General features: G+C 40.7%; 1 protein-coding gene across 1 annotated transcript in view; it reads right to left on the reverse strand.

Annotated features, from left to right (window-relative positions):
* Positions 1 to 1,511: 1,511 nt before the first annotated feature.
* CHSY1 (chondroitin sulfate synthase 1) overlaps positions 1,512 to 25,182 on the reverse strand; it is a gene marked incomplete at its 5' end in the record, with an annotated part of 87,587 nt that continues 63,916 nt past the window's right edge. The window contains one exon of the mRNA XM_083371337.1: positions 1,512 to 4,546. Within this exon, the coding sequence (XP_083227463.1) occupies positions 2,954 to 4,546 (1,593 nt within the window). The 3' untranslated portion in view covers positions 1,512 to 2,953. The remainder of the gene's footprint in view (positions 4,547 to 25,182) is intronic.

Below are 25,182 nucleotides of genomic sequence, written 5' to 3' on the forward strand. Positions count from 1 at the left end.
TTTTCTTACAACATACCTAGTGCTAGACATCTACTTGCCACGTTCATCTATTCTGCATGACACAATACGTTCCATTTAGAACATTATCAGGGGCAGAAACATTTGCTTCTATCATGTGCAGGGGGTCCTCAACTTACAACAGTCCATTAAGTCACCATTCAAAGTTACAATGGCATTGAAAATAGTGACTTAGGACCATTTTTCACAGTTATCACCTTTGTAGCATCCCCTTGATCATGTGATCAAAATTCAGATGCTTGGCCTCTGGTTCATATTTATGACCGTTGCTGTGTCCCAAGGTCATGTGATCCCCTTTTACAACCTTTTGATGAGTCAAGCCAGATTTACCTAACCACTGGGTAACTAACTTATCAGCTGCAGTGATTCACTTAACAACTGTGGCAAGAAAGGTCGTAAAATGGAGCAAAACTCACTTGAACAAATGTCTCACTTAACAACAGAAATTTTGGGCTCATTGTGGTCGTAGGTCGAGGACTACCTGTATAATCAAGTCAACCCAATAAATTATCTCGTAGGACTTGCTGGTAAGCTGATTGTGGAGATCCCTTTTTGTTTTACTTTTTTTTTATTTTGTATTCTGCATTTCCTGGCTTGTTATATTTTTGATTTTATCAAGTTGGTTTTTGGTGTAAGCTGCCTAGAGTTATTGGAAACTTAGCGGCAATGTAATATAATGTCATGTCATGTCAATTGTGTTTTACTGAGTTGGGATAAAATGCAGGTAACATGTCTCAATGCTTCTTTCAAAAAAAAAGCTTGTAGGATGGATGGGACAGCAGCAATGCTGGTTTTCTGTCTGCAAAGGTGAACTGTGAGCTGTCATGGAACATTAACACCAGTTGAGCGTGACTTTTACAGGAATGAAACCACAAGATCCATGGTTGCACAAACCTTTTTGGCCACAAGTTGCGTCTGCATCTCTGGAATGTATCAGGAGCTACGCTTGAGGGAGGTAAGTGACTATGTTTAATTTACTGCAAACTGATACTGACCAAGAATGGCTCCAGAAAGTCTTCCATGGCTCTTAACCATGAATCGTGTATCTAATGTCATAGTTAGGGTAGCAGATTTTGGTCTGCAAAAGTCCAAGCACCAGGCAGCAGCAATGATGTACCAAAAAAATCTGGGCTTCCATCTACAATCGTTGGGATTTCTGCAGACTTTCTCTGGTAGCTAAAGTCATTACAGATCTTGGGGAGCTTTGCAACTTTAGCTCGTTTTAATTAGACATGAAAATCACCTGCCTTTTATCCCAACTCATTAAAACACAATTGACATGACATGACATTGCTGCTAAGTTTCCAATAACTCTTGCCAGCTTACAACCCAAACCCAACTTGATAAAATTAAAAATATAACAAAAAAACAGAGAGAAACAAAAAGCGATCTCCACAATCAGCTCACCAGCAAGTCCTATAAAACGGACCGTTTTATGTCGAGGATTACCTCTATTGGGGAAAACCATTTCATTGTAGCTTGTTGGAAAAAGACACAGAGAATTGCGACTGAGACTGAAATGCCATGTGCTGCAAACAATTTGACTTAAAGAGAAGCTTTAATGGAATTGCAACAACGCAGTAGCCTTAGTTTTATTCAAATGCATTTTATTTTTGCAACAACATGCCCAAGTTTTAAACATTTCGCACTGTGCTTAGATACAGTTTTTTTGTTTTTCTCTCACAGTTTCGGTCCCACTCCTGAAAAAAAATGGAATACATTTCGGAGCATCAAAAACCATAGCTTTTCCAATTATTCTTTAAAAAAGACAGACAATTTAGCAAATTAAAAGAGGAGATGTTAGAAGAATCTTTGGAGGAACGTTTACTGCAGAGTAGGAAGGTGTAAGCAATCTTAAAAAAGTAAGAAAAGGCAAATACATTTTAAGGATACATAAATATTAATGACTAGTAGTTATTCAAAATAAAAAGACAGGAACCTAAAAAAAGGATGTTAAATAAATTAAAGCCCTACACAATACCGAAAGCCAAAAAAAAAATTAAGCAAAGGAAATGTAGGAAATTGTTCCCAACCAAAATACTGTTAACTGATGGGGGAAATAAAATATTTTTTCCCAACACATTTAACTTGGGAGTGTTTTGGATTTACAATTGTTGATTCTTCTGGCACAGAATTGCCCTTCTTCTCTATTAACTAAAGCTTTGTTCTTCGTTATCAAGATGGTTTTAACAAAAACCTTACTTAGAAGATAGAACCTGATATGGATTTTTTTTTTAAAAAAAAAAGTCAGCTCTAGACCCAGGCAAGAAAAAAATGTACATTTTTTAATCTCCTCTTTCTTCTTCTTCTTCTAGACAACAGTGTATATAAACAAGATTGTGCTCATTTTCCACATCTGCTTTGGTTGCTTGACAACATTTTGAGCAAGAAAGACATTTTAAGGCTAAAATAGGCAACCAAATGAAACATTCTGGAAGGCAAATTAGTCAACAAGTGGGACTATGGATATACACTCCCATACATACATGCACACACTCTCACAAACACACATACACACTTCTGCAGATGGGGGAAAAATAGGTGAACCATTTATGCCAACTTGCATTTAATTGCCACTGGAACAGCCCAGGCAACTGAGCAGTGGAAAGTACCGTGTGTAGAAATTCTGAGCTTCCTTCTCCTTTATTAATGTATTTGGTCCATTTATCAGTCAACAAAAAAAAGATACTCATTTCAAGTTGTCAAAACCAGGCAAGTCCTAATATTTAGCCCCAGTAATTATTATTTTATTTTCCCAAAAGGCAAAGTTTGATCACAGTTTTGTTCGCTGGAAAAGTCCTTGTAAGAAAACGATGATTTCTAAAATATACCCTTGTGTGGTCATCTTAAAAAAAATCAACTATCAAAACATTTTCCCCAAAGGAAAAAAAATAAATTAGGGTAAATTTTTTAAAAATGCAATACAGTGTCTTTATTAAGCTGTCCTCAAAGAACCATTAGCAACTGTGTTCTTCCCAAAATTTGGTTCCTGTTTTTGAAGCCACAGTTCAGCTAGTTGCTGCGCAGAACCGTACGTCGATGCTTTGGACCCCAAACACATTTTATATTGTTTTGGATCAAGGTTAGGGTCACAAAAGACCGGGTGGTGTACATGGACTACGCCAACCTCTTGGCTCCTAAATGTCTTGAGACCAGCTTGAATCACCTTGTTGAACAAGTCCACATCCTCAAGACCCCAGCCCTGAATAGAAACATCAAACCCCCCTGCCCGAATTAAATCCTCCTTGTAAATGCAGGCTATTCCAAAACCGTAGTTCCTCCAGAAACCAGTTTTCTGTGTAAAAGCATAGTGATTCTCGCTTGGAACTTTCCCACTGTAGACAATCTTTGGATCATACTGGCTAAAGATGATTGGAAAATAAATCTGTTGCCCTAAAATTGTGTTGGTTCTACACCGTTGGAGGAACTCTGCAGTGAAAACCAAGTCAACATCACAGAAGAAGAGCAGAGACCTATTGTTAAACTGAGAAGACCCTACTTCAAGGGCCAGAGCTCGGGAAAAATCTCCAGAAACGGGTAAAACCTGCATGTCGGCCTTGGGGTACTTCATACGATACTCTCTCATCAGTTCCACCTGCCGTGCCTTATCAGGATTCGAGTTGGAGTTGAAGAGCAAAACAACCAACTTGACATTCTGGTTAGGAATAAGGCAAGTCTTTTCAAAGTTGGCCATGAAGTGCACAAACATATCGAAGCGTCCAGAAAGAGGAATTAAGATGTTGATCTTTTGGTCTTTAGATTCCGTTTTCTCAGATCTGGACTTGCTTAGCTGGAACGGGACAAACATCTTAAGAGAATTGGAGAGGAAAGACAAGGACCCTGAATCCTGGTTGATTTTACTGGCCAGGTCTTTGGCATCCATTGCATCATGTTCCCTAAACTGGACTTTGCTGAAGGTCTGTTGCAGGTAGGCGTGTCGCCGAACGGGAACAGTCATTTTCTTACCCTTGTGCTTTTTGTACAAAAGTAGCAAGTCAAGGACATACTCGGCCCCGTACATGGGACTGACTCTTCGATAACCGTACTGTATCTCCTTAAAGTCGATGATCCGTCCCCTAGTCTTGGCGTTTGCGTTGATCATCTCCATGACTTGCATCACGACATCGTCCAAGGCCTGTCGCTGGGAGGAGTCCATGCCTCGGCGAGGTGGCTGCCCGTCTACCATGGAATACAGGTACTTCCCTGTCAGGAATTCCCACTCCAAAACCTCCTCACGCTGTTGCGGTTGAAATCGCATGAAGGAAGGTGCAATTCCCAGCTGAAGGTCCTCCCGACTGACTTCGATATTGCTGTATTTGCTCATGAGGACAATCTCTCGGTGCAACTGAATAGTCCGGTAACGCAGCTCTGCTATTTTACGACTCAGCATGTAGCTGTGAAGCCGATACTGATATGGTGGACTTTTGTTTGGGTGCAAAGTGATGGCACGGTGGATCTTGCTATTGTGGAGGTCTCTGATGTAACCTTTTTTGTTCTGCTCATAGTTTTCATAGAAGAGCTGCTGCATCTAGGAAAGAAGAGAAGGGGAAGAGTATCATTACAGGGGTCCATTCCGCCTTGCATGTGGCTTAGGTAAAGAGAAGGGCTTGGGGGGATAAGCAGCTCTCTTGGGCCCAAGTTTAGTTAAGTCAGCAGCTTCTCTAAGGAATTAAGAGAGTTAAAAGTTTTAGACTGGGAGGGGAAGAAGAAAAATAAACAAAACTGAACATCTACCATAGACTGGAAATCAAGCTGGCCTGTTTTAGCAATAGGATCAGTACAGTATTTCCCCTTACATTGCATAAAAGGTTTATTGAGATTTGAAATGATTTCTGATGAAAGGAAAGGAAAGGAAGGGAAGGGAAGGGAGAGGAGAAAGAAAGAAAGAAAGAAAGAAAGAAAGAAAGAAAGAAAGAAAGAAAGAAAGAAAGAAAGAGAAAGAGAGAGAGAGAAAGAAAGAAAGAAAGGAAGGAAGGAAGGAAGGAAGGAAGGAAGGAAGGAAGGAAGGAAGGAAGGAAGGAAGGGCAGAACAAGCAAAGCAAATCTTTACTACATTTAGAGATTTCAAGGCAGAAAATTCAAAGTTATCTGCACACAAACACCCACCTACCCACTACCCACCTTCTCATCACTGTAATCCATTTCTCCCCGTTTGGTACAGGATATAAAACTATGTGGGGAACCTCCTAAAATAATGATTTTTTTTTTTTGGCCAATCATTCCTTCTTCTTTTTTTTTAACACACAAGCTGTCCTTCAAAATCAAATTTCCCCAAGGAGTCTTACATACTATTAAAAATTGCACAATAAAAGTTGACACAATGATTCAAATACCAACAAAGCCAGCATGTCAAAATATAGAATCAATTCAAATGAGAAATAAAAGTAAGAGCTGCAGACTAAGGAATAATAAATTATTTCGGTATAATTAAAAAGAGCTAAAAAGTAAGAGAGCCAGCCTGGTATAGTGGTTAAAGCACCAGGCTAAAAACTGGGAGACTGTGAGTTCTAGTCTCAGCTCAGGCACCAAGCCAGCTGGATGACCTTGGGCCAGTCATTCTCTGTCAACCCTAGGAAGGAGGCAATGACAAACCATTCTGAAATCTTGCCAAGAAAACCACAGAAACCTGTGTAGGTCAATATTTTGAGTCAATATTGACTCAAAAAAATTAAGATAATGCTTTAAGTATGCATTGCAACAGAACCTTTTAGTGTTCTCAAAAGATCTTCATCAAAATGAGTTGACTATCAGTAGGATAATTCTCTGGAAACAGAACAGAATGCAACGAGGAGTCAATACTGACTCTAAGACATAGACAAAAAAAAGAAGAAGAAAGAAAGAAATCAGGAAGTAAATAGATTGAATAACAATTGTCATGATTCCCCTAAGTGGAAACAAAATGATGTAACCTGGCACTGTAATTCCAATTTCCATTTTATGTTTTTCTATTTTACAAGAGAGCGTCAGTGTTCTTTGCAAATTGACCATACTGTATCCTATAATAACCAAGATTTTTTAAAAAAAAATTATTAAAGAGTTTTACAAAAACAAAATTTTACAATACATCCCAAAATCCCACCCACCCCAAACCACCCCCCTTCCCCCCCCACTTCCCAGAGCTAAATACAGGGTATAATTATAATAATCATATTCTAGCTAAAGACTATCCATAATATAAAATTAACCAAATTCATAATGTGCTTTAACTCCCCTTTAACATAAATACATACAAAGTACTAACACTAAAATTAATAACAATATCCCTCTGAAATCTACTCATAAGCTAAATGGAACTTTTTAGTCCCATATTTATTCTGAATATAATCTATCCATCTCCTCCAAACTGAAATATATCTTTCTTGTGAATGATCCTTCAAGTAAGCAGAAATCTTAGACATTTCTGCAAGATTCGAAACTTTAAACACCCATTCTTCTATTGTAGGCAAACTATCCATCTTCCAATATTGTCCCACCAGTAACCGTGCTGCTATTATCAAATTCAACATCAAATTGGTTTCTTTAACATCACAATCTAGAACAATACCCAATAGAAACAATTGCGAAGAAAACTTTATCTTTCTCTTAAAAATCTTTTGAATGTTCCACCAAATTTTAACCCCAAAAGCTTTTATATTTCTGCAAGTCCACCACATATGAAAATAGGTGGCTTCTAAACTACCACATCTCCAACATTTAGACTGTAAGTTAGGATACATGTTAGACAACTTTTTGGGATCCAGATGCCATCTATAAAACATTTTATAAAAATTTTCTCTTAAATTTTGAGCCTGAGTAAATTTAACATTTCTAACCCAAATTACCTCCCAAGTATCCAGCAAAATTGGTTCCTGAATATTTTGTGCCCACTTTATCATACAATCTTTAACTAGTTCCAATTCCGAGTCCAGTTCGATTAAAACATTATATATCCTCTTTATATGTGCACGATTTACATCTCTGTTTTACTAAATTTTCATCTGTAATTGTGATGCCAACCTTCCGATCCAACTTCCACCTAGCTTTCAATTGAGTATATTGAAACCAAGAGTAACTTATGTTTTCTTGTCTTAACTCCTCTAAAAAAAATTTTTTTTGAAGTATTTCATATATTTGGCATTTTAGAAAGGCTTGAATATTTTATTCACAAAAGTAATTTTTATAATTTAGTGATTTAATTTTACACGGCTAACCTTTTAGTGTTCTAAAAATCCTTGCACTTGATTTCCTTTTTTTATCATTTGTTATACTGTGTATGCAGTCTCACGTGATTTAAAAACAACAACAACAACTAATCTGGGTCTGCTTAGGGCTCGGACAGGAGAGGACTAGGAAATCTCAGGGCTGTAGGCCAGGCTGTGAAGTTGAAAGAACTTCCTGAAAGAACGTGAGGGTGAGCCAGCGCTCTGTTGTTGCCAAAAAAGCCCTGGGAAAACGTCCATGAGGTCACCTAAAAGCGAAGCCTAGCTTGGCACGTGTTTACTTTCAATACATGGATGGGACCAAGCTGGAGAAAAACTGCTCTGCAAGAGAAGGCGGAAGTTACTCGAAGGCAAGACAAGAAGTAATGGATGGAAGCTTAACAAAGACCGATCTATCCTACAACTACGGAGAAGTGGTCAAGCTAGTTTCCAAAGCACCAGAAGGCAGGACAAGAAACAATGGATGGAAATTAAACACGGAACCTAGAACTAAGAAGAAATTTCCTAACAGTGAGAAATAGCCAGTCGAACAGCTTGCCTTCAGAAGTTGTGGATGCTCCATCCCTGGAGGCTTTTAAGAAGAGACTGACAACCATTTGTTTGGAATGGCATAGGACAGGGGTAGGCAACCTCGGCTCTTTTATAACTCATGGACTTCAATTCCCAGAATTCCTGAGACTCAGGAGTTCTGGGAATTGAAGTCCATGAGTCATAAAAGAGCTGAGGTTGCCTACAACTGGTATAGGACCGTGGTGGCAAACCTGTGGCACGCAGAGCCCTCTCTGTGGGCATGCGTGCCATTGCCCCAGTCCTAGGCTTTCAGCGGGGTTTTATAAAACCTTATCGCTTTAGGCCAGCGCCGCTGCGTGTGAGGGGGGGAAAATGGTTCAATCAATTTCAACTTCTCACGAGAAAAAAAAAGATCTCGCAAAGTTGGAAATTGATTGATTGAACTTTATAAAGGTAAAGGTTCTCCCGCACATGCGTGCTAGTCGTTTCCAACTCTAGGGGCCGGTGCTCATCTCTGTTTCAAAGCCGAAGAGCCAGCGCTTGTCCGAGGACGTCTCTGTGGTCATGTGGCCGGCATGACTAGACGCCAAAGGCGCACGGAACACTGTTACCTTCCCACTGTAGTGGTCCCTATTTTTCTACTTGCATTTTTACGTGCTTTCGAACTGCTAGGTGAGCAGAAGCTGGGACCAGTAACAGGTGCTCACTCTGCTACGCGGCACTCGGGATTCGACCCGCCAAAATGCCGACCTTCTGATTGACAAGCTCAGAGTCCTAACCCACTAAGCCAATGCGTCCCTTTTTTGAACTTTATAGTGAGACAGTGAGAACAATTAATCAGTGGAATGGCTTGCCTCCAGAAATTGTGGGTGCTCCATCACTGGAGATTTCTAAGAAGAGACTGGACAGCCACTTGTCCATAATTGTATAGGGCAGAGGCCCCCAACCTTTCGGGCACTGGGAACCGGTTCCATGCAGACACGTTTTTTTGCAGAGTGGAGGGGGCACGGTTTCATGTGCTTCCTGCATCCCGCGGATAGGGCTTTGCTTGTTTGTGTGTCCCAGTTTCTGGCATGCTGCAGCGCCATAAACCAGGGTTGGCCTAGAAGACCTCTAAGGTCCCTTCCATGTCTGTTATTCTGTTATTTTGTAGCTCTGATTTTAATTTAAGTGGAGTGGATAGGAAGAGAAATGGCTTGAGAAGGTCTCACACACCAAAGCAAGATGAACTGCTGGACTCCTGGATTCTATTGAATGACATCTCAGGTAACAGCTGGTTGAACAGCAAGGGGAAACACAGGTATCTTAAAGCCATGAATGATTGATGGATGGAGAGAAAATGAGGGGCTCAAATTCAAACAGTGGCCATCAATATTTAAGCTTAAAAAATTCAAGCACCTACTAAAACTCAGTTGGTCAATTCTACCAAACAGAGAACACCGATGCCCTAAATAAAATAGGAATTGGACTGAAAGCTACGATTGCAGAAATAAGCTACAGCCATGGCACGTTTAAGAATGGTGGATCCTTAGCGGAACATGGCATGTTTGTTTATGTTTTGTTTTATTTAATTTATATACCGCCCTTCTCCCTGGGGACTCAGGGCGGTTCACAGGGCATATAAATAAAAATACAGTACTATACAAAAGTTAAAACAAAGATTAAATCAATGCCCAAATTAAAAAACAATAATGCAATCTAAAATGACAATTTAAAACCCAGCTCCCCCATCAGGCCAGACCAGCCAATTCAAACAAATGGGTCTTCAGGCCACGACGGAAAGTTCGGAGGTCCGATGCCGTCCGGAGCTCCACCGGCAGTTGGTTCCACAAAGCCGGGGCACCCACAGAGAAGGCTCTCCCCCTGGGGGCCGCCAGTCGGCATTCCCTGACCGGAGGCACCCTGAGGAGGCCCTCTCTGTGGGAACACACAGGGCGGAGGGGAGTTGAAGCCGGCAGCAGGTGGTCCCCGAGGTAACCCGGACCCATGCCATGTAGGGACTTAAAGATCATAACCAAGACCTTGAACCTCACCCGGAAGACAACTGGCAACCATGTGAATGCGGGCACATTCTGAAAGAAACAGCTTCTGCCTCTATCGCCGGGAGAGAAAGCTGCTGTAGAAGAATTCTCTCCCAGAAAGCATCACTTAAAAACATTTTCCTAGAGGGTTAATATCTTGTTATTCTGGTAAAATCATCATGAAGGGCAGATTTTAGGCTTAATTTAAATAACCTGCTAAGACCCCAAAGGCCCATAAGTTATCAATTTAAATCAACCACACAACTGATATGTCACCTGAGATGGAACACAGAATCCAGGTAGACAGGTTACAGAAGCTCATGGTTGGTTGGTTGGTTAAAAAGGAAAGGGGATAGCTGAAAACAAGATGTTTTGTCACGTACCTCTTTCCTTTGGTAGCCAACTGCTTTGAAACTCACCTACAATTGACGACCACAATTGAGCCCCCAAGTTTTGCTGCCGAGTGAATCCTGCCCCATCTTACAATCTTTCTTGCCGCAGTTCTTAAAGTGAATCGGTGCAGTTGTTAAAATTGAGTAACACGGTTGTTAAGTGAATCTGGCTTCCCCACTGATTTTGCTTGTCGCAAAAGGAGATCACATAACCTCAAGCCCTCCAACCATCATAAAGACGAGCCAGTTGCCAAGCACCTGAATTTTGATTGTGTGACCTCGGGGATGCATAACGGTATAAAATACAATTCAAGATAAAACAGATTTGCAGTTCTAACAGTGTTCTCGACAAAATGATAGAGGAGATGAGCATCAACTGGGTGGATTAGAATAGAATGGAATGGAATATATAGTAGAGTAGAGTAGAGTAGAGTAGAGTAGAGTAGAGTAGAGTAGAGTAGAGTAGAGTAGAATAGAATGGGACATTGGAGGCCTTCTAGTTCAGCCCCCCCCACCCCCAAGCAGGAGAACCTACACCATCTCAGACAAGTGACTGTCTAGTCTCTTCCTAAAAACCTCCAGTGATGGAGCGCCCACGATTTCTGGGGGTAAGCTGTTCCACTGGTTGATTAAAACAAAATGAAATCAAGATTTATTGGCCGTAAGTGTGAAAAACAGTCATAAGACACTTTTTCCAGTGCGGTTGTAACTTTGAACTGTCACTAAATGAACTGTTGCAAGTCGAGGACTACCTGCAATTTGGTACTCGGTGCATTTTTACGTAATTTTGTTTTGTCCTGGTAATCCTTGTTTGCTTGGTACACGCACAAGTTGGCACTTGTGGGTATTGGGCTGCCTTGTGACTCACTACATTAGTCCTTATGGGAAAAATCTGTTTGGTCCTCAAAAGTGTTTTTGCTGTTCCTCCTGCCTCACAAAACCCTTGAGTAGCACTGTATCCCTATGTACTAATCAGTTCCAAAAGTAGCCCGAAGTTTGCATGCCTGTGTTTTTTTTAAAGGAGTTGTCTTGGTTCCACGCTTCTCACAAGCTTTGTTCTTATTCAGGTTAGACTATTAAGTAAAAGGTAAAGGTAAAGGTTCCCCCGCACATGCGTGCTAGTCGTTTCCGACTCTAGGGGCCGGTGCTCATCTCCGTTTCAAAGCCGAAGAGCCAGCGCTTGTCCGAGGACGTCTCCGTGGTCATGTGGCCGGCATGACTGTACGCCGAAGGCGCACGGAACGCTGTTACCTTCCCACCGTAGTGGTCCCTATTTCCCTACTTGCATTTTTACGTGCTTTCGAACTGCTAGGTTGGCAGAAGCTGGGATGAGTAACAGGCGCTCACTCTGCTACACGGCACTCGGGATTCGACCCGCCAAACTGCCGACCTTCTGATCGACAAGCTCAGCGTCCTAACCCACTGAGCCACCATGTCCCTTCTAGACTATTAAAGTAATAGACTATTGTTCCATACAGCTTGAACAGCTTGGAAAATGTCTAGAAGACTTATCTTATGAATGGACTTCAGCTCCTAGACTGCCTGACTCCTACATGAATAGACACTTTTCAGTAATGGCATCAGAGAACAGCAGTGGAATATCATAGGATTTTTTTTAAAAAAACAAAACAGTTTTGTTTGTTTTTTAAGAGAAAAGGTTGGCAAGGGAAAGCTTATCTCAGCCAAGGCATCCTGAATAAGTTTTACATTATCAGACGCCCAAGGGAGATAAAACTTTGTAAAATTAAAGAAAACCTTAAAGTCAAACATATTTTGTTTAAAAACGAAGGTGCTTTGGAGTTTATAGTTTCTTCTCTTTGCTAACCTGAAGGTGGAAAGAGAAGTTAATGGATCTGGTTCCTGATCTCTGTCTTAACACAAAATAATAAATAAATAAGCAAACCAGGTGATTTATTAACACGGTTTAAAAGCCTGCCATTTTTTTCTTAAAATGGCCAAAAGAGCCTTGGTGGAGCAGTGGGCTAATGCCTCCTTAAGTAACACCAGCTGCCTGCAATTAGTGCAGGTTCGAGTCCCACCAGGTTCAAGGTTGACTCAGCCTTCCATCCTTCCGAGGTAGGTAAAATGAGGACCCAGATTGTGGGGGGCAATAAGCTGACTTTTGGGGGGGGGCGAAAGCCCTAATAAGCAGGCATATACATAGAATGAAGGCTATTGCTAAGCACATTGATTTGTGCTTAAATTGTAAGCCGCCCTGAGTCTTCAGAGAAGGGCGGGATATAAATGGGATTTTTAAAAAAAATTATTTCTCTCTGTGGTACAGACTTTCTAAAAATTGTATTTATATTTTGCAAAAGGCAGAATAATACACTGTGTACTCGTGTGATCAAACGACAGAAATGAACCTGCACTTAAAAAAAAGGATTGTACAGTTTTCTTAACCAGTGAATGAATCTTGATTTCATTTTGTTTTAAATTTAATCCGCCCAGTTGACACTCAGATCCTATATCCTTTTGACGACAGACTGTTCAAACTGGAAATCTGTTTTATCTTGAATTGTATTTTATACTATTATGCAGTTATCCAGTGTTGGTGTCTTTCCATTTCTTTATGACATATCTTGGGACGGTTCTGATCATTACATTGCTCTGACAGCCTGAGTGGAAACCATATATTTTAATAATTCAATTAAATTATTGTACCTGCTTGCTGTGCTTGCTGGTTTTGCTCTGCCTTCCTTTTTAACTACAAGTAGTCCTTGACTTACAATAGTTCATTTAGTGACCATTCAAAGTTACAATGGAATTGAAAAAAGGGACCTACGACCGTTTTTCACACTTGTGACCGTTGCGGCATCCCCAGGGTCACATGATCAAAATTCGGATGCTCGGCAACTGACTCATATTTATGACGTCGCAGTTTCGTGGGATCATGTGATCCCCTTTTGCGACCTTCTGACAAGCGAAGTCAATGGGGGAAGCCAGGTTGACTTAACAACCATGTTACTAACTTAACAGCTCCACTGATTCATTTCACAACTGCGGCAAGAAAGGTTGTAAAACGGGGCAAAACTCACTTAACAACTCTCCCACTTAGCCACAGAAATTTTGGACTCAGTTGTGGTTGTTAAGTCGAGGGCTATCTATGTTGCTATGTTTGGATTAAGGATGATCTTAGAGCAGTGCTTCTCAGCCTTGTCTTCACCATAGACCCCCTCTTTCAATACCTTTTGTTGCCACGGACCATGGCCACGGACCCCCAAGACTTAACTCCTTGGTGGAGCAGTGGGCTAATGCCTCCTTAAGTAACACCAGCTGCCTGCAACTAGTGCAGGTTCGAGTCCCACCAGGCTCAAGGTTGACTCAGCCTGCCATCCTTGCGAGGTAGGTAAAAATGAGGACCCAGATTGTTGGGGGCAATAAGCTGACTTTGTAATAATGCCACTTGGGGTGTGTGTGAAAGTCCTAATAAGCAGGCATATACATAGAATGAAGGCTACTGCTAAGCTTGTAAGCCGCCCTGAGTCTTCGGAGAAGGGCGGGATATAAATGGAATTAAAATAAAAATAAAAATAAAATTTAAATCATAACATTTCTTCAATCCTTTGTGGACCCCCCCGTGATGACATTGTGGACCGCCTAGGTTGAGAACCGCCGTCTTAAAAGATTTATAACTAGATGAAAATAATGATGTACCTACAGCCACAAACTATAAACAGGAGGTAGGAGGGGAAAAAATCAAGTTACGCACAGTTGTCACTCCTTCTACTTGCCTGGAAGACATCAGTTGGGTGGTAGGCCAAGAAAATATGCAGGGGAAATATTCATAGGTATCACTCTATGAAGCATTTGGATGGCATTGGTCACTATCCAAAATGCACATTTAACCACAAAGTAAAAATGCTAATGAAATTGCTACATATATGCAGTCTGGAAATCTCAAGAGCTATAATTACGTTAGGGAAAACAGTACAATGCCGGCCTTCTTTAATAAATAAACCTATACTTTTCAATAAGGTTGGAAATCTTACTGAAGAAGGAGAGAGGGAATAAAAACAGTTTCTAATCTTCATGAAACCCATAATTAAGCTTAGAATATCTATGCCTAAAAATGCTCAGGCAAAACTTCATAGCATTGTCTTCTGCTTGTGTTCCATTATCTTCCCTCTCTTTTGATTCTGGAATTCAGAATATCCCAAAGCAGGAAACAACTGTATTTTAATAGATTCCATAAAATCTTCTGCATTCAATTTATTGAGTGTTGATTACAGTAAACTGAAATGTGGCCAAATGAGTAATCCTCAAAACTAGCTACCTGTTGGGTTGAGGAGAGGGTGGAGACTTTGATATGCTGAAAAATAAGGATAGTTATTCAGAATGAAGGAGGTAGAAGGAACCTTTGGAGGTCTTCTTGTCCAATGTCTATGGAGATTCTCAGTCATCCAGGTCATGGTTGTCCCAAAGCTGCTTTTTTCAAGAGGAACTGGACTTTCTTGTTTTTCTTTGAAGACGTTTCGCTGCTCTAACTAGATGGTGGGGAATAGAAAGATTTATATTCCTTGCAGACAGCCGATCATTTGCACTCTTTTATATTAGAGAGTTGTTGAAGCCACCAAGTCAGAGCTGAAGAAGCTTCTTGGATGAGAAGTGAAACATCCTCAAAGAAAAGCGAAGTCCAGTTTCCTCTTGAAAAAGCACCTTTGGAACTTCTAGTCCAGCCTTTTGCTCAAGCAGGACAGCCTAGACCACTGCAGACAAATGGATGTCCAATCTTTTCTTGAAAACCTCCAGTGATGGAGCACCCAACTATGTAACATTTCCCATTGCTTTCGTTAGTGAGAAATGACATCACTGGAATCATTTTTATCCGACCACAAGCTGGATTTTGAAATGGAACACATGATCTTCAGAAAGGCAAGCAAATGAGCGCTACTCCAAAATGAAGTCCTGGTTAGTATTGCCTACAGAATTGGCCAGAGGTTCTATAAGGAAATTAAGAGAAGATGACACACTTGTTGATTGCACAACTGAATTCTAAGAAGTCACTGATGGATAGGACTCCATATTAAGACATGCAGGATTACGGCACAGTCCCCTTGGAAAGAAGTCCTTTTTTAATGAACGGCAGCTGTCAACTGCTGAAGGAGATCATCGGGGCAGGGGGGGATGTCAATCTGTGACCCTTCAAAAGCTGCTTTCTGGTTATCATCTGGCTTTGCACATGTGCAGTTTGGAAGATTTGAGGGCCTGATTTAAAAAAAATATATATCCTGGCAAAGGCATTAGTTGCTTGACGGAGCAAGTCCTGAGAAGAAAAACCTCCAAGAAGAATAGACAAACAGGTGCCATCCAGATGTTTTGGTCTACAACTCTTGCTGAGGCTTATGGGAATTGAAGTTCTAATTTAGAGGAAATGCTACTTTGTGTTGGTATGCTAATACTGATGAAAAGCTACCGGTCAATAGAACAATTTTCACAACCCAAGAAAACTAAAAGAAAGAAAGAAAGAAAGAAAGAAAGAAAGAAAGAAAGAAAGAAAGAAAGAAAGAAAGAAAGAAAGAAAGAAAGAAAGAGAGGGGGGAGGGGAGTAAATATTGCCTTTCTATATTCAGTGAGATGTCTTCCTGAAATCCTAACATACTGAAAAGTATTCCTTTATGTAAAAAAAAAATGCCACAAATTTTTAGCTGAAAATAAAATCTCACTACGTTCAGAATCGTTGAAATAAGAATCTAGAATTATAGGCTGAAATTCTACACACCAGCTGGATGTTGACATAGGGTAAATGATTAAAATGGAGCGAAATTTATTTTTCCTTTTGACTTTAAAATGTAGATAGGAGTTTATGTTATTAATATCTCAAGGAACAGGCAAAGGAAATATGCATATATGGAAAGCAACTTCCCAGCTACTAGAGTCACCTTGAACCATGAGATGGATGACAAATAAATTTTATAGATTAGATGAGATAGATAGATAGATAGATAGATAGATAGATAGATAGATAGATAGATAGATAGGTAGGTAGGTAGGTAGGTAGGTAGGTAGGTAGATAGATAGATAGATAGATAGATAGATAGATAGATAGATAGATAGATAGATAGATAGATAGATAGATAGATAGATGATGGACAGACAAATGGAAAAATAGATAGATATACTATTCAGCCATCACTCTAGAATAGTAAACTGATATATTTAAAGCTGTAAGGATCAGGAATTTAATTTTTTTCAAATAAATCAAAGATAAAAACAGAAGAACTATGTTCACTGAGTCCAAAAACTTGTTTTAATCATTGTTCTAGTCAATGTTCTGTTTGCATTCTAGCCAAATATATGCCTATTGAAAACTTCAAACAGGATATGATAGCAACAGCATGCTCCTCTTAGTGACTTATGATTTGTAAATCATACACAAGAAGAATTACATACACATTTGAAGTGAAATCAAAAGGACTGGGGGAAAAAAACCCCAGCGAAAGAACAAGCATTCCAGACTCTTTAGAATTTCACTGTGACCTTATGGGTTTATCAATTCAGAGATGTTTCCTCATTGAAATAAAAAAAAAAACGGACAAAAAAAGCAGTGAGAACAGGAGCAACTTCTGACTTCCTACTGGCTTCCCCTTGGACTTTCCTTGTGGAAAGCTGGCATGGGGCACTGGAAATGATGATCACAAGACTGTGACTAACTGAAGCAGTATGGAAGGTGCAACAGCACAATCTTACCAAATTTCAAATCAGTGAAGTAATGGATCCTGCACACAGTCTTTTAATTTAGCCATTTGAGAAAGGATGCAAACATTTTCCTGCAACATGCTTTTTCGTTCAATTGAAGGTTGCAAACAGACAAGCAGGAATGTACCGTATTTTATTTTTTATTTTTTTATTTTAATTCCAATTATATCCCGCCCTTCTCCGAAGACTCAGGGCGGCTTACAAGCTTAGCAGTAGTGTATAGATAAAATAATACTGTAAGTCTTTTTACCTCAACCCAAAAGCGATGCTGTTCGTTTCAGGTACCAATTCTCTCTTTCTCACAGACACATATACATCTACCTCTTTGGGGCATCTCAATTCAAGCAAGAAAAGGGGTGGAATCAAGATGGAACATACCATAAGTGTGCTTTGCATGTCCAATTTATATCCCTTCGCGCCTGATGTGCTTTCCACCTATCCAAGATCACACTTTTTCCAAAGTGTGCATTTAAAACTTACACAATCTTTAGGAAATTGAACTGACCGTTCCACACTGAGGGTTTAAGAAGCATGAAAAATGTGAAGGAATACTAATTTCCAGGGCTTCAGTTGCGTGGTTTTAAAACATGCTCCATTCTAGGAACGTTTCCCAGACAGATTCATCTGCCAGATACCCCAGCATGAGGCAGTGTGTGCTGGCAACTTTCTGGTGTGGGAGACTCAATTGGTTGTAATGAACTGGGGAGACCTTGTTAGGCTCCACTGTTTCCCCCCCCCCCGATCCGAATGCATGACCCAAAACAAGATTTCTGCGACAGAAAAAAAATATTACACAATCCAAACCAATCACAAGGCTTTGCAGTTGCATCTCCAGACTTGCAAATGTAGACCTTCCTTTTTTGCATTGATATATTCATGGCTTGGGGACAGAAAAAAAGAGAAGGGAAGTGTCCCTACACTGTCCAATTAATTTTTCTATCCTATACCCACTTGATAAGCCCAGGAAAGTTAGCCTGTGCATTCCTATGTTGGAAAAGGTTAAACTGTCAAATTCAGAAGATGGAGAGGAGGAGCGATGGCCCAGCAGTTAAAGATGCTGACCTTGTCAGCTGGAAAGCTGACAGACTGAGGTTGAGACCTGAGCTCCCTGCGACAGCATGAGTTCGTGTCCCTTGCTCCAGCCTACCTAGCAGTTCGAAAGCATGAAAATGCGAGTAGATAAATAGGGAAAGCCATGGCAAACCTAGACAGCACACTAAAAAGCAGAGACATCACCCTGCCAACAAAAGTGCATATAGTCAAGGCTATGGTCTTCCCAGTTGCAATGTATGGCTGTGAAAGTTGGACCATAAGAAAGGCTGAGCGCCAAAGAATTGAAGCCTTTGAACTATGGTGCTGGAGAAGACTCCTGCGAGTCCCTTGGACTGCACGGCGATCAAACAGGTCAGTCCTAGAGGAGATCAACCCTGACTGCTCTTTAGAAGGCCAGATCCTGAAGTGGAAACTCAAATCCTTTGGCCACCTAATGAGAAGAAAGGACTCACTGGAGAAGAGCCTAATGCTGGGAAAGGTTGAGGGCAAGAGAAAAAGGGGACGACAGAGAATGAGGTGGCTGGATGGAGTCACTGAAGCTGTAGGCATGAGCTTAAAGGGACTCCAGAAGATGGTAAAGGACAGGAAGGCCTGGAGGAACGTTGTCCATGGGGTCACGATGGATCGGACAACAACAAATAGGTATCACTTTGGTGGGAAGGCAACAGTGTTCCATGCACCTTGGTGTTTAGCCATGCTGGCTATATTACCACGGAAAATGTCTTTGGACAACGCTGTCTCCCTCAGCCAAGAAACAGAGAGGAACACCGCACCCTAGAATCAGGCATGACTGGACAGGGAATCCTATAATTTTAAGAAGATGGAAAAACCAAGCCAGCTGGGAGGGAGGACAGATGGGGAAAACCAGCTTGGGGATGGGGGTGGGGGTAGGGCAAAGATGCATAACGTACGATTCGTGTAGCAACATAAATATCAGGCTCAAGTTTGGATGTAACCCAAGGACTACCTGTATACGATATTATGGCGATATACAATGTGATATTCTTACACAGTACACCTCATGTGTAGCTTCTTGCCCTAGTTGCCTGCCTGAATAATTCGATGACATTTGGGCAATTGGAAAGACACGCGTGTCAGATTTTGCTTGTGACAAGCAACCGGCTGTTGCCAAGGCCAAGCTGTACAGGCAACAAATTGAATCTGAAAGGAGTACCTAAATCACCAACATACAACTGGTTTTGGTTAGTAGTTAAAGGCTCTGCTCCTTTTTTTCAAAAAGGGAGAGAGGGAGATGGGGGGGGAAAAAAGCAAGCGGAAAGAAACTTTCAGTTTTACTATGTTATGTTTTATTTTTAAAAAGGATCTTTTGATAACACCCTCTTACCAGAAGAAACAATAGTGTTACACTGAGATCCAGGTTCAAGAAGGTTTCCAATAAGCACAGATGTTTTAACTTACAACGTGTAGAATTACGCTCTCCTTCTATTTATATGTTTACCATCAAGAGGCCCGACGATTTTGGAGATGCGGGAGATAGCTCTTCCCTCCCACCCTTGATGGAGGTTCTGGCTTCAAGGAGAAGAAGGACAAGTAATAAGGCTATTTTCCCCCCTAAGGCTTTAAGCTATATTATTTGTTTCCACAAGCAAAGTGGTATCCAATACAGGTAATCCGTGACTTACGACCACAATGGAGCCCAAATTTTCTGGTGCTAAGCGAGACATTTGCTAAGTGAGTTTTGCCCCATTTTTATGAGCTTTATTGTTGCAAGTGAATCGCTGCATTGTTAAGCTAGCGAGACGGCTGTTAAGCGAATCTGGCTTCCTTCATTGACTTTGCTTGTCAGAAGGTCACAAAAGGGGATCACATGACTCCCGGGACACTGCAACCGTCATGAGTCAGTTGCCGAGTATCTAAATTTCAGTCACGTGACTGCGGGGATACTGCCACGGTCGTAAGTGTGAAAAGGGTCGTAAGTCACTTTTTTCCAGTGTTGTCGTAACTTCAAACGGTCGCTAAATGAACTGTTGTAAGTCAAGGAATACCCGTACCACTTGCCATCAAACTTACTCATTTTGAAAGGGAGACGTTTCTCAATAAAAAACTTATTAAGAGATCACAGGAAAGATCTCCCAACTAGGGACCGGCAGGTGTGTCGTTGGGCTAACTGAAAATTTACAAAAGAATTGCAAGGGTTTGAGTTTCCAATAATATTTTATCTGGCAAGGCAATTAGGAATTGGGGAGTGAGAAAAGCTAGGAGGAGAAAAATTTGAGGAAGTTGCTCCTGTCTGAGCAGTTACTGTTTTAGGGTACATGCTACTCTAGAGATGAAGTTTTGCTCCCACTCAATATAAAAGCACCTCTAGGAAAACGAAAGAAGCCAAGTGTGGTGGATGTCATCTTTGGAAATACAAAACTGCAACTGTTAAAATCAAAAACTATTTCTGTTTTTCAATATTTACATATCCCGTTGCAAATTAAAGAGAGAAGCAATGACAAGCAGGGTCGTAAATAATTTTGTATATGAATAACAATAACAACCACAAGAAGAAGAAGAGTTGGAAGGGACCTTGGAGGTCTTCTAGTCCAACCCTCTGCTCAAGCAGGAAACCTTATACCATTTCAGACAAACAGCTGTCCAGTCTCTTCTTAAAAACCTCCAGTGTTGGAGCATTCACCACCTCTGGAGGCAGGTTGTTCCACTGGTTAATTGTTCTAACTGTCAGGAAATTCCTCCTCAGTTCTAGGTTGCTTCTCTCCTTGACTAATTTCCATCTGTTGCTTCTTGCCCTGCCTTCTGGTGCTTCTGGGAGTTGAAGTCCACCAGTCATAAAAGAGCCAAGGTTGCCTACCCCTGCACTATACATATAAATAACGTGCCTACAAAACTTCAAAAGCATCTTGCTCAAGAAGATGAATAATACAATTGAACAATTAAAAGGCCGACATGAAAAAAAGACGATTCATGTACCAGCCTACAGCAGGAGGGCATCTCCTGCACAGCAATGCTAGCTAACATTTGGATGCTGTACTTAAAAAGTATTTCAGGCTTTAATTGTTAGCAGGTTTTGGAACGATTTGTTGTACATGATGTAAGAAAAGCGTTATAACCTTGTTCACAAGCAAACAGTTACAAGATGCAACTAAAGTAATGAATGTTAATGAGGCCAAATGGGCTGCTTTTACGTTTTATGCCGTAAGGGATATAAGAAGTTATTTTGGGGGGTGGGGGGGGGCAAAGGTCCCCAAATATTTTCTTCACAGTGCCTAATGCTGGAAAATATGGGTTTCAAAACTCAGCAAAGAAAACCGGCTTTTGAAGGCAAATTCTGCAGCAAGGCAAGCCCAAGGTCACTTGATTCCCAAGGCAATTCCAAACCAGCTGTGAAATGGAGAAACTTCAGTTTTAAGTCTTGCATTTACACTATTATGCAATGAACTCATTAAGTAAGCATCCATCTCCTCCAATAAATAAGGAGCTGAGTGTCTGCGTTTGCATTTACTTGAAACCTAATTACCCTCTGCTGAAGTAAAACAGAATTTGCATTTCTATACTGGCAGATTGAGAATAAAGTGGGCAAACCCACAATGGCAAGACCAAGTTGTATGTGTTAATTTCAGAGGCCTTTTGTCCTCAACTCCACAGTATGTGACTGGTTTTTGCAGAGAAACATATGTGAAGGAACTAATCCTTAAGAAGACTATGGGAAAAATGGAAGATTTGGAAAGCAGTACTAAGATCTCATTAGCTTTATATACAACCACCACCACCACCCTTTTTTTTTAAACAAAAGTAGAAATTCATTGGTAACTATTAATGGAATACCAGCACTTGCACGTTATCCATGCGAGTTAAATATGCATCAACAAAATGCTGGTGTTATCTACAATTCCTATACTTTAGCAATAACAAAGTGAAATTCTTTAAAGGACCTGAACAAAGTCTGGCTTTAGGTTGCTTTAATTTAGGCTTTAAGAGACTTCGTTAACTTGCACAGTTCGCATACCAGATGGACAGTCTCCAAGAATTTGCCAGCATGCTGCCATGTTTAATAAGTCTGAAAAGGAATGTTATTAATATGCAAGGGAGTAATTCTATTACCCTTACTTATTTTCAGGTTAATTTGAAACAAATTGAATTTTCATCCGTGCCTTATCCAGTTCTTTCCCCTAGCTACAACTACTTAGGAGACAACAGGAGACAATGCAAATCACCAAGGTGAACATCTATACATTTTTAAAGTGAATTTCATAGAACCCTAGAAATCTGCAAAAACTTGTTAAGATGGCATCTATTTTTCTATCCTCAGAGCATTGCTTCTTCATCAGAGTCCCAAAGGTGTTTTTTCAAGAGGCGACTGGATTTTCTTTCTTTTTCCTTGAAGGTGTTTCGCTTCTCATGCAAGAGGTTCTGAAAACTGAAGAAGCTGCTTGATGAGAAGCAAAACGTCTTCAAATAAAAACAAAGGAAGTCCAGTTGCCTCTTGAAAAAGCACCTTTGGGACAACCATAACCCAAAGAGACTCTCCACAGACATTCTTCATCAGAACTTCCATGATTTTTCCCCCTTTTGTTTTTGGCTAACAGGTTCTGCAAAAACCTGCACAATTTTGTAAAATTTACAAAAATGTGTAAATCTGAAAAAAACAACAAAATCCTGATTCACAAACAAATATATAACAATGCAACTAAGGAGTGGTGGGAGGGTAGATGGGAAGGTAGAGGAAAGAGAGGGAGAAACTCAGTTCTACATTGATGCCTACGCTACAGAGCTGATTCCACGAGAGAGGAACCAGATGAATGATTTCGTGAAGTTTGGCTACCAACTGGAGCGTGACTTTGAAAAAGGAGGCCTGACAGAACCATTGCTTGACTGTTGCTCAGAGCTGCAAGGGAGGAAAAAAAACAACAAACCACACACCACCTCCTATGTTGTGTCGGGAAACATACCGTACTTGGACTGGAACCGCACAGTCTACCACAAGCTTTACAATGCAATAGTTATTCCAAGAGCATGGTGGGTTTTAGAGCAGAGTCATCATTAGCAAGAGCACTTTCCCAGTCATTAAAAAAGAGCCTGGACCAGTATGAACTGTTCTTAAGAGGATGCTGGAAAACCTTGAACCTCCAGATGTATTTTAATTGATTGATTGATTGATTGATTGATTAGCCCTTGGGCCATATCAAAGTGCAAAGTTTCAGAAACAAATTATTACTAAGATTTGATAAAAGCAATTTAAAACGGAATAAGATAAAATACAATTTAAAATGAAACTGGAGTAAAATAAAAACAAAATTGGGATAAAATACAGTCTAAAATGAAACTGAAATAGAATAGAATTTAAGATATAGATAAAATATGATAAAATTATATTTTGGTGTCACCCCTGCAATCTACCCCAATCAGTCCTACATATGCAGATCCCAACTGGACAATTTTGCTTAAGTACTGTGCTGTGTTAAATGTTATTTTTCAAATTCTGGCCGCACATAAGATAAGTTGTTTTGAGGATAATGGCCTATTCCAAAATGTGTATGCATGTAATAATAATAATAATAAGCAGGCATATACATAGAATGAAGGCTACTGCTAAGCTTGTAAGCCGCCCTGAGTCTTCGGAGAAGGGCGGGATATAAATGGAATTAAAATAAATAAATGTGTATCTATGTGACATTGTCAACTGATCCACTTATGTGCAGGAAACCCAGAGCTGGTTTAATGTCAACTGTCCAGTTGGTGGATCCAGAAAAAAGAAACTCCTTATTTTACCAAGAGTATAAACTTTACTGAATAAATCGTATTGGCACAGACAAAGCAAAACCAGCTCTGGGTTTCCCACACAAAAGCCAGCATAGTTCACTCCCCCACTTTCCCTGTGGGCCACCCACAGTCCATTACGTCCACCAATCGCTTCTGTTCATATTGTTATGGGAAACCAGCGAACCATGCTAGTCCACCTGCTCGATGTGTCCTTGGGATGGAACACTCTCATGGGAACCAACGCTGCTCAGATGCAACTGCCCCCACCCTTGCATTGCCACCTTTCAAAATTATGAAAGCACTGGAAAAAAAATAGAGAGAGAGAGACTTAAGCTTAGTCCTCAGGCAAGCATCACAGCCTCTCCTCGGTCCATGGGATCAAAATTCAGGCGCCTGACAACTAGCATGTACATTACAATGGTTGCAGCATCCTAGAGTCACTTGATCTCCCTTTGAGACCTTCCCAACCAGCTTCTGACAAGCAAATTCAATGGGGAGAAGCCGGATTTGTTTAACGACCCAACAATTCACTTAAGAACTGTAAAGCTTCGCTTAACAACCAGACGTAAAATCAGGTGTGACTTTCTTAACAATTGCTTTGTTTATCCGTGGAAATTCTGGTGCATTTGTAGTTATACAATGAGGTCTACCTGCTTGTCTATATTCATGTACGCGTATATACCCAGATTGTTGGGGGCAATATGCTGACTCTTAAGCTGTCTAGAGAGGGCTGTAAAGCACTGTGAAGCGGTATACAAGCCTAAGTGCTATTGCACTTAGTTCCCCCGCACATGCGTGCTAGTCGTTTCCGACTCTAGGGGCCGGTGCTCATCTCCGTTTCAAAGCCGAAGAGCCAGCGCTTGTCCGAGGATGTCGCCGTAGACATGTGGCCGGCATGACTAGATGCCAAAGGCGCTGTTACCTTCCCACCGTAGTGGTCCCTACTTGCATTTTTACGTGCTTTCGAACTGCTAGGTTGGCAGAAGCTGGGACGAGTAACAGGCGCTCACTCTGTTACGCGGCACTCGGGATTCAACCCGCCAAACTGCCGACCTTCTGATCGACAAGCTCAGCATCCTAACCACGTCCCTTTTAACATAGAGGTATTAATTAATAAGGTATTTGTATATTAATACTTTCATCTAACTTTTACTAGCAACAGGAAATCAAGATAAGGACAAACACACTACAAAGCTTTTACTTAGGGACTGGAGGAAAAAAAAGGAAAAAAAGCAAAGCATCTTACCTCTAATAGTGAACTGCTTTTGGTTGCTAGGTAACATTAATCTTTTCCCAAGGGAATTCAGATAAACCCACACTGTGATTAACCTCTTAATGCTGAACGCAGTATAAATACAGAATAATTATCTGCTGGCCTTCCTCCTCTACCCCTGAGGGGAGAAGACAGCACCAGTTTCTCCAACCAGGAGCCACACATTTGCATCCATATGGTAGTATGGATATTTACTTTCTTCTAGAAGTGAGGAGTCCAAACAAAAGGAAAAAAAATACATTTAACAACAGCTATCATTCTTTCTTAATTAAATTCAAAAGGACAGCGACAAC

The sequence above is a fragment of the Vipera ursinii genome (genome assembly GCF_947247035.1).
Source record: "Vipera ursinii genome assembly, chromosome: 11".
Taxonomy (NCBI): domain Eukaryota; kingdom Metazoa; phylum Chordata; class Lepidosauria; order Squamata; family Viperidae; genus Vipera; species Vipera ursinii.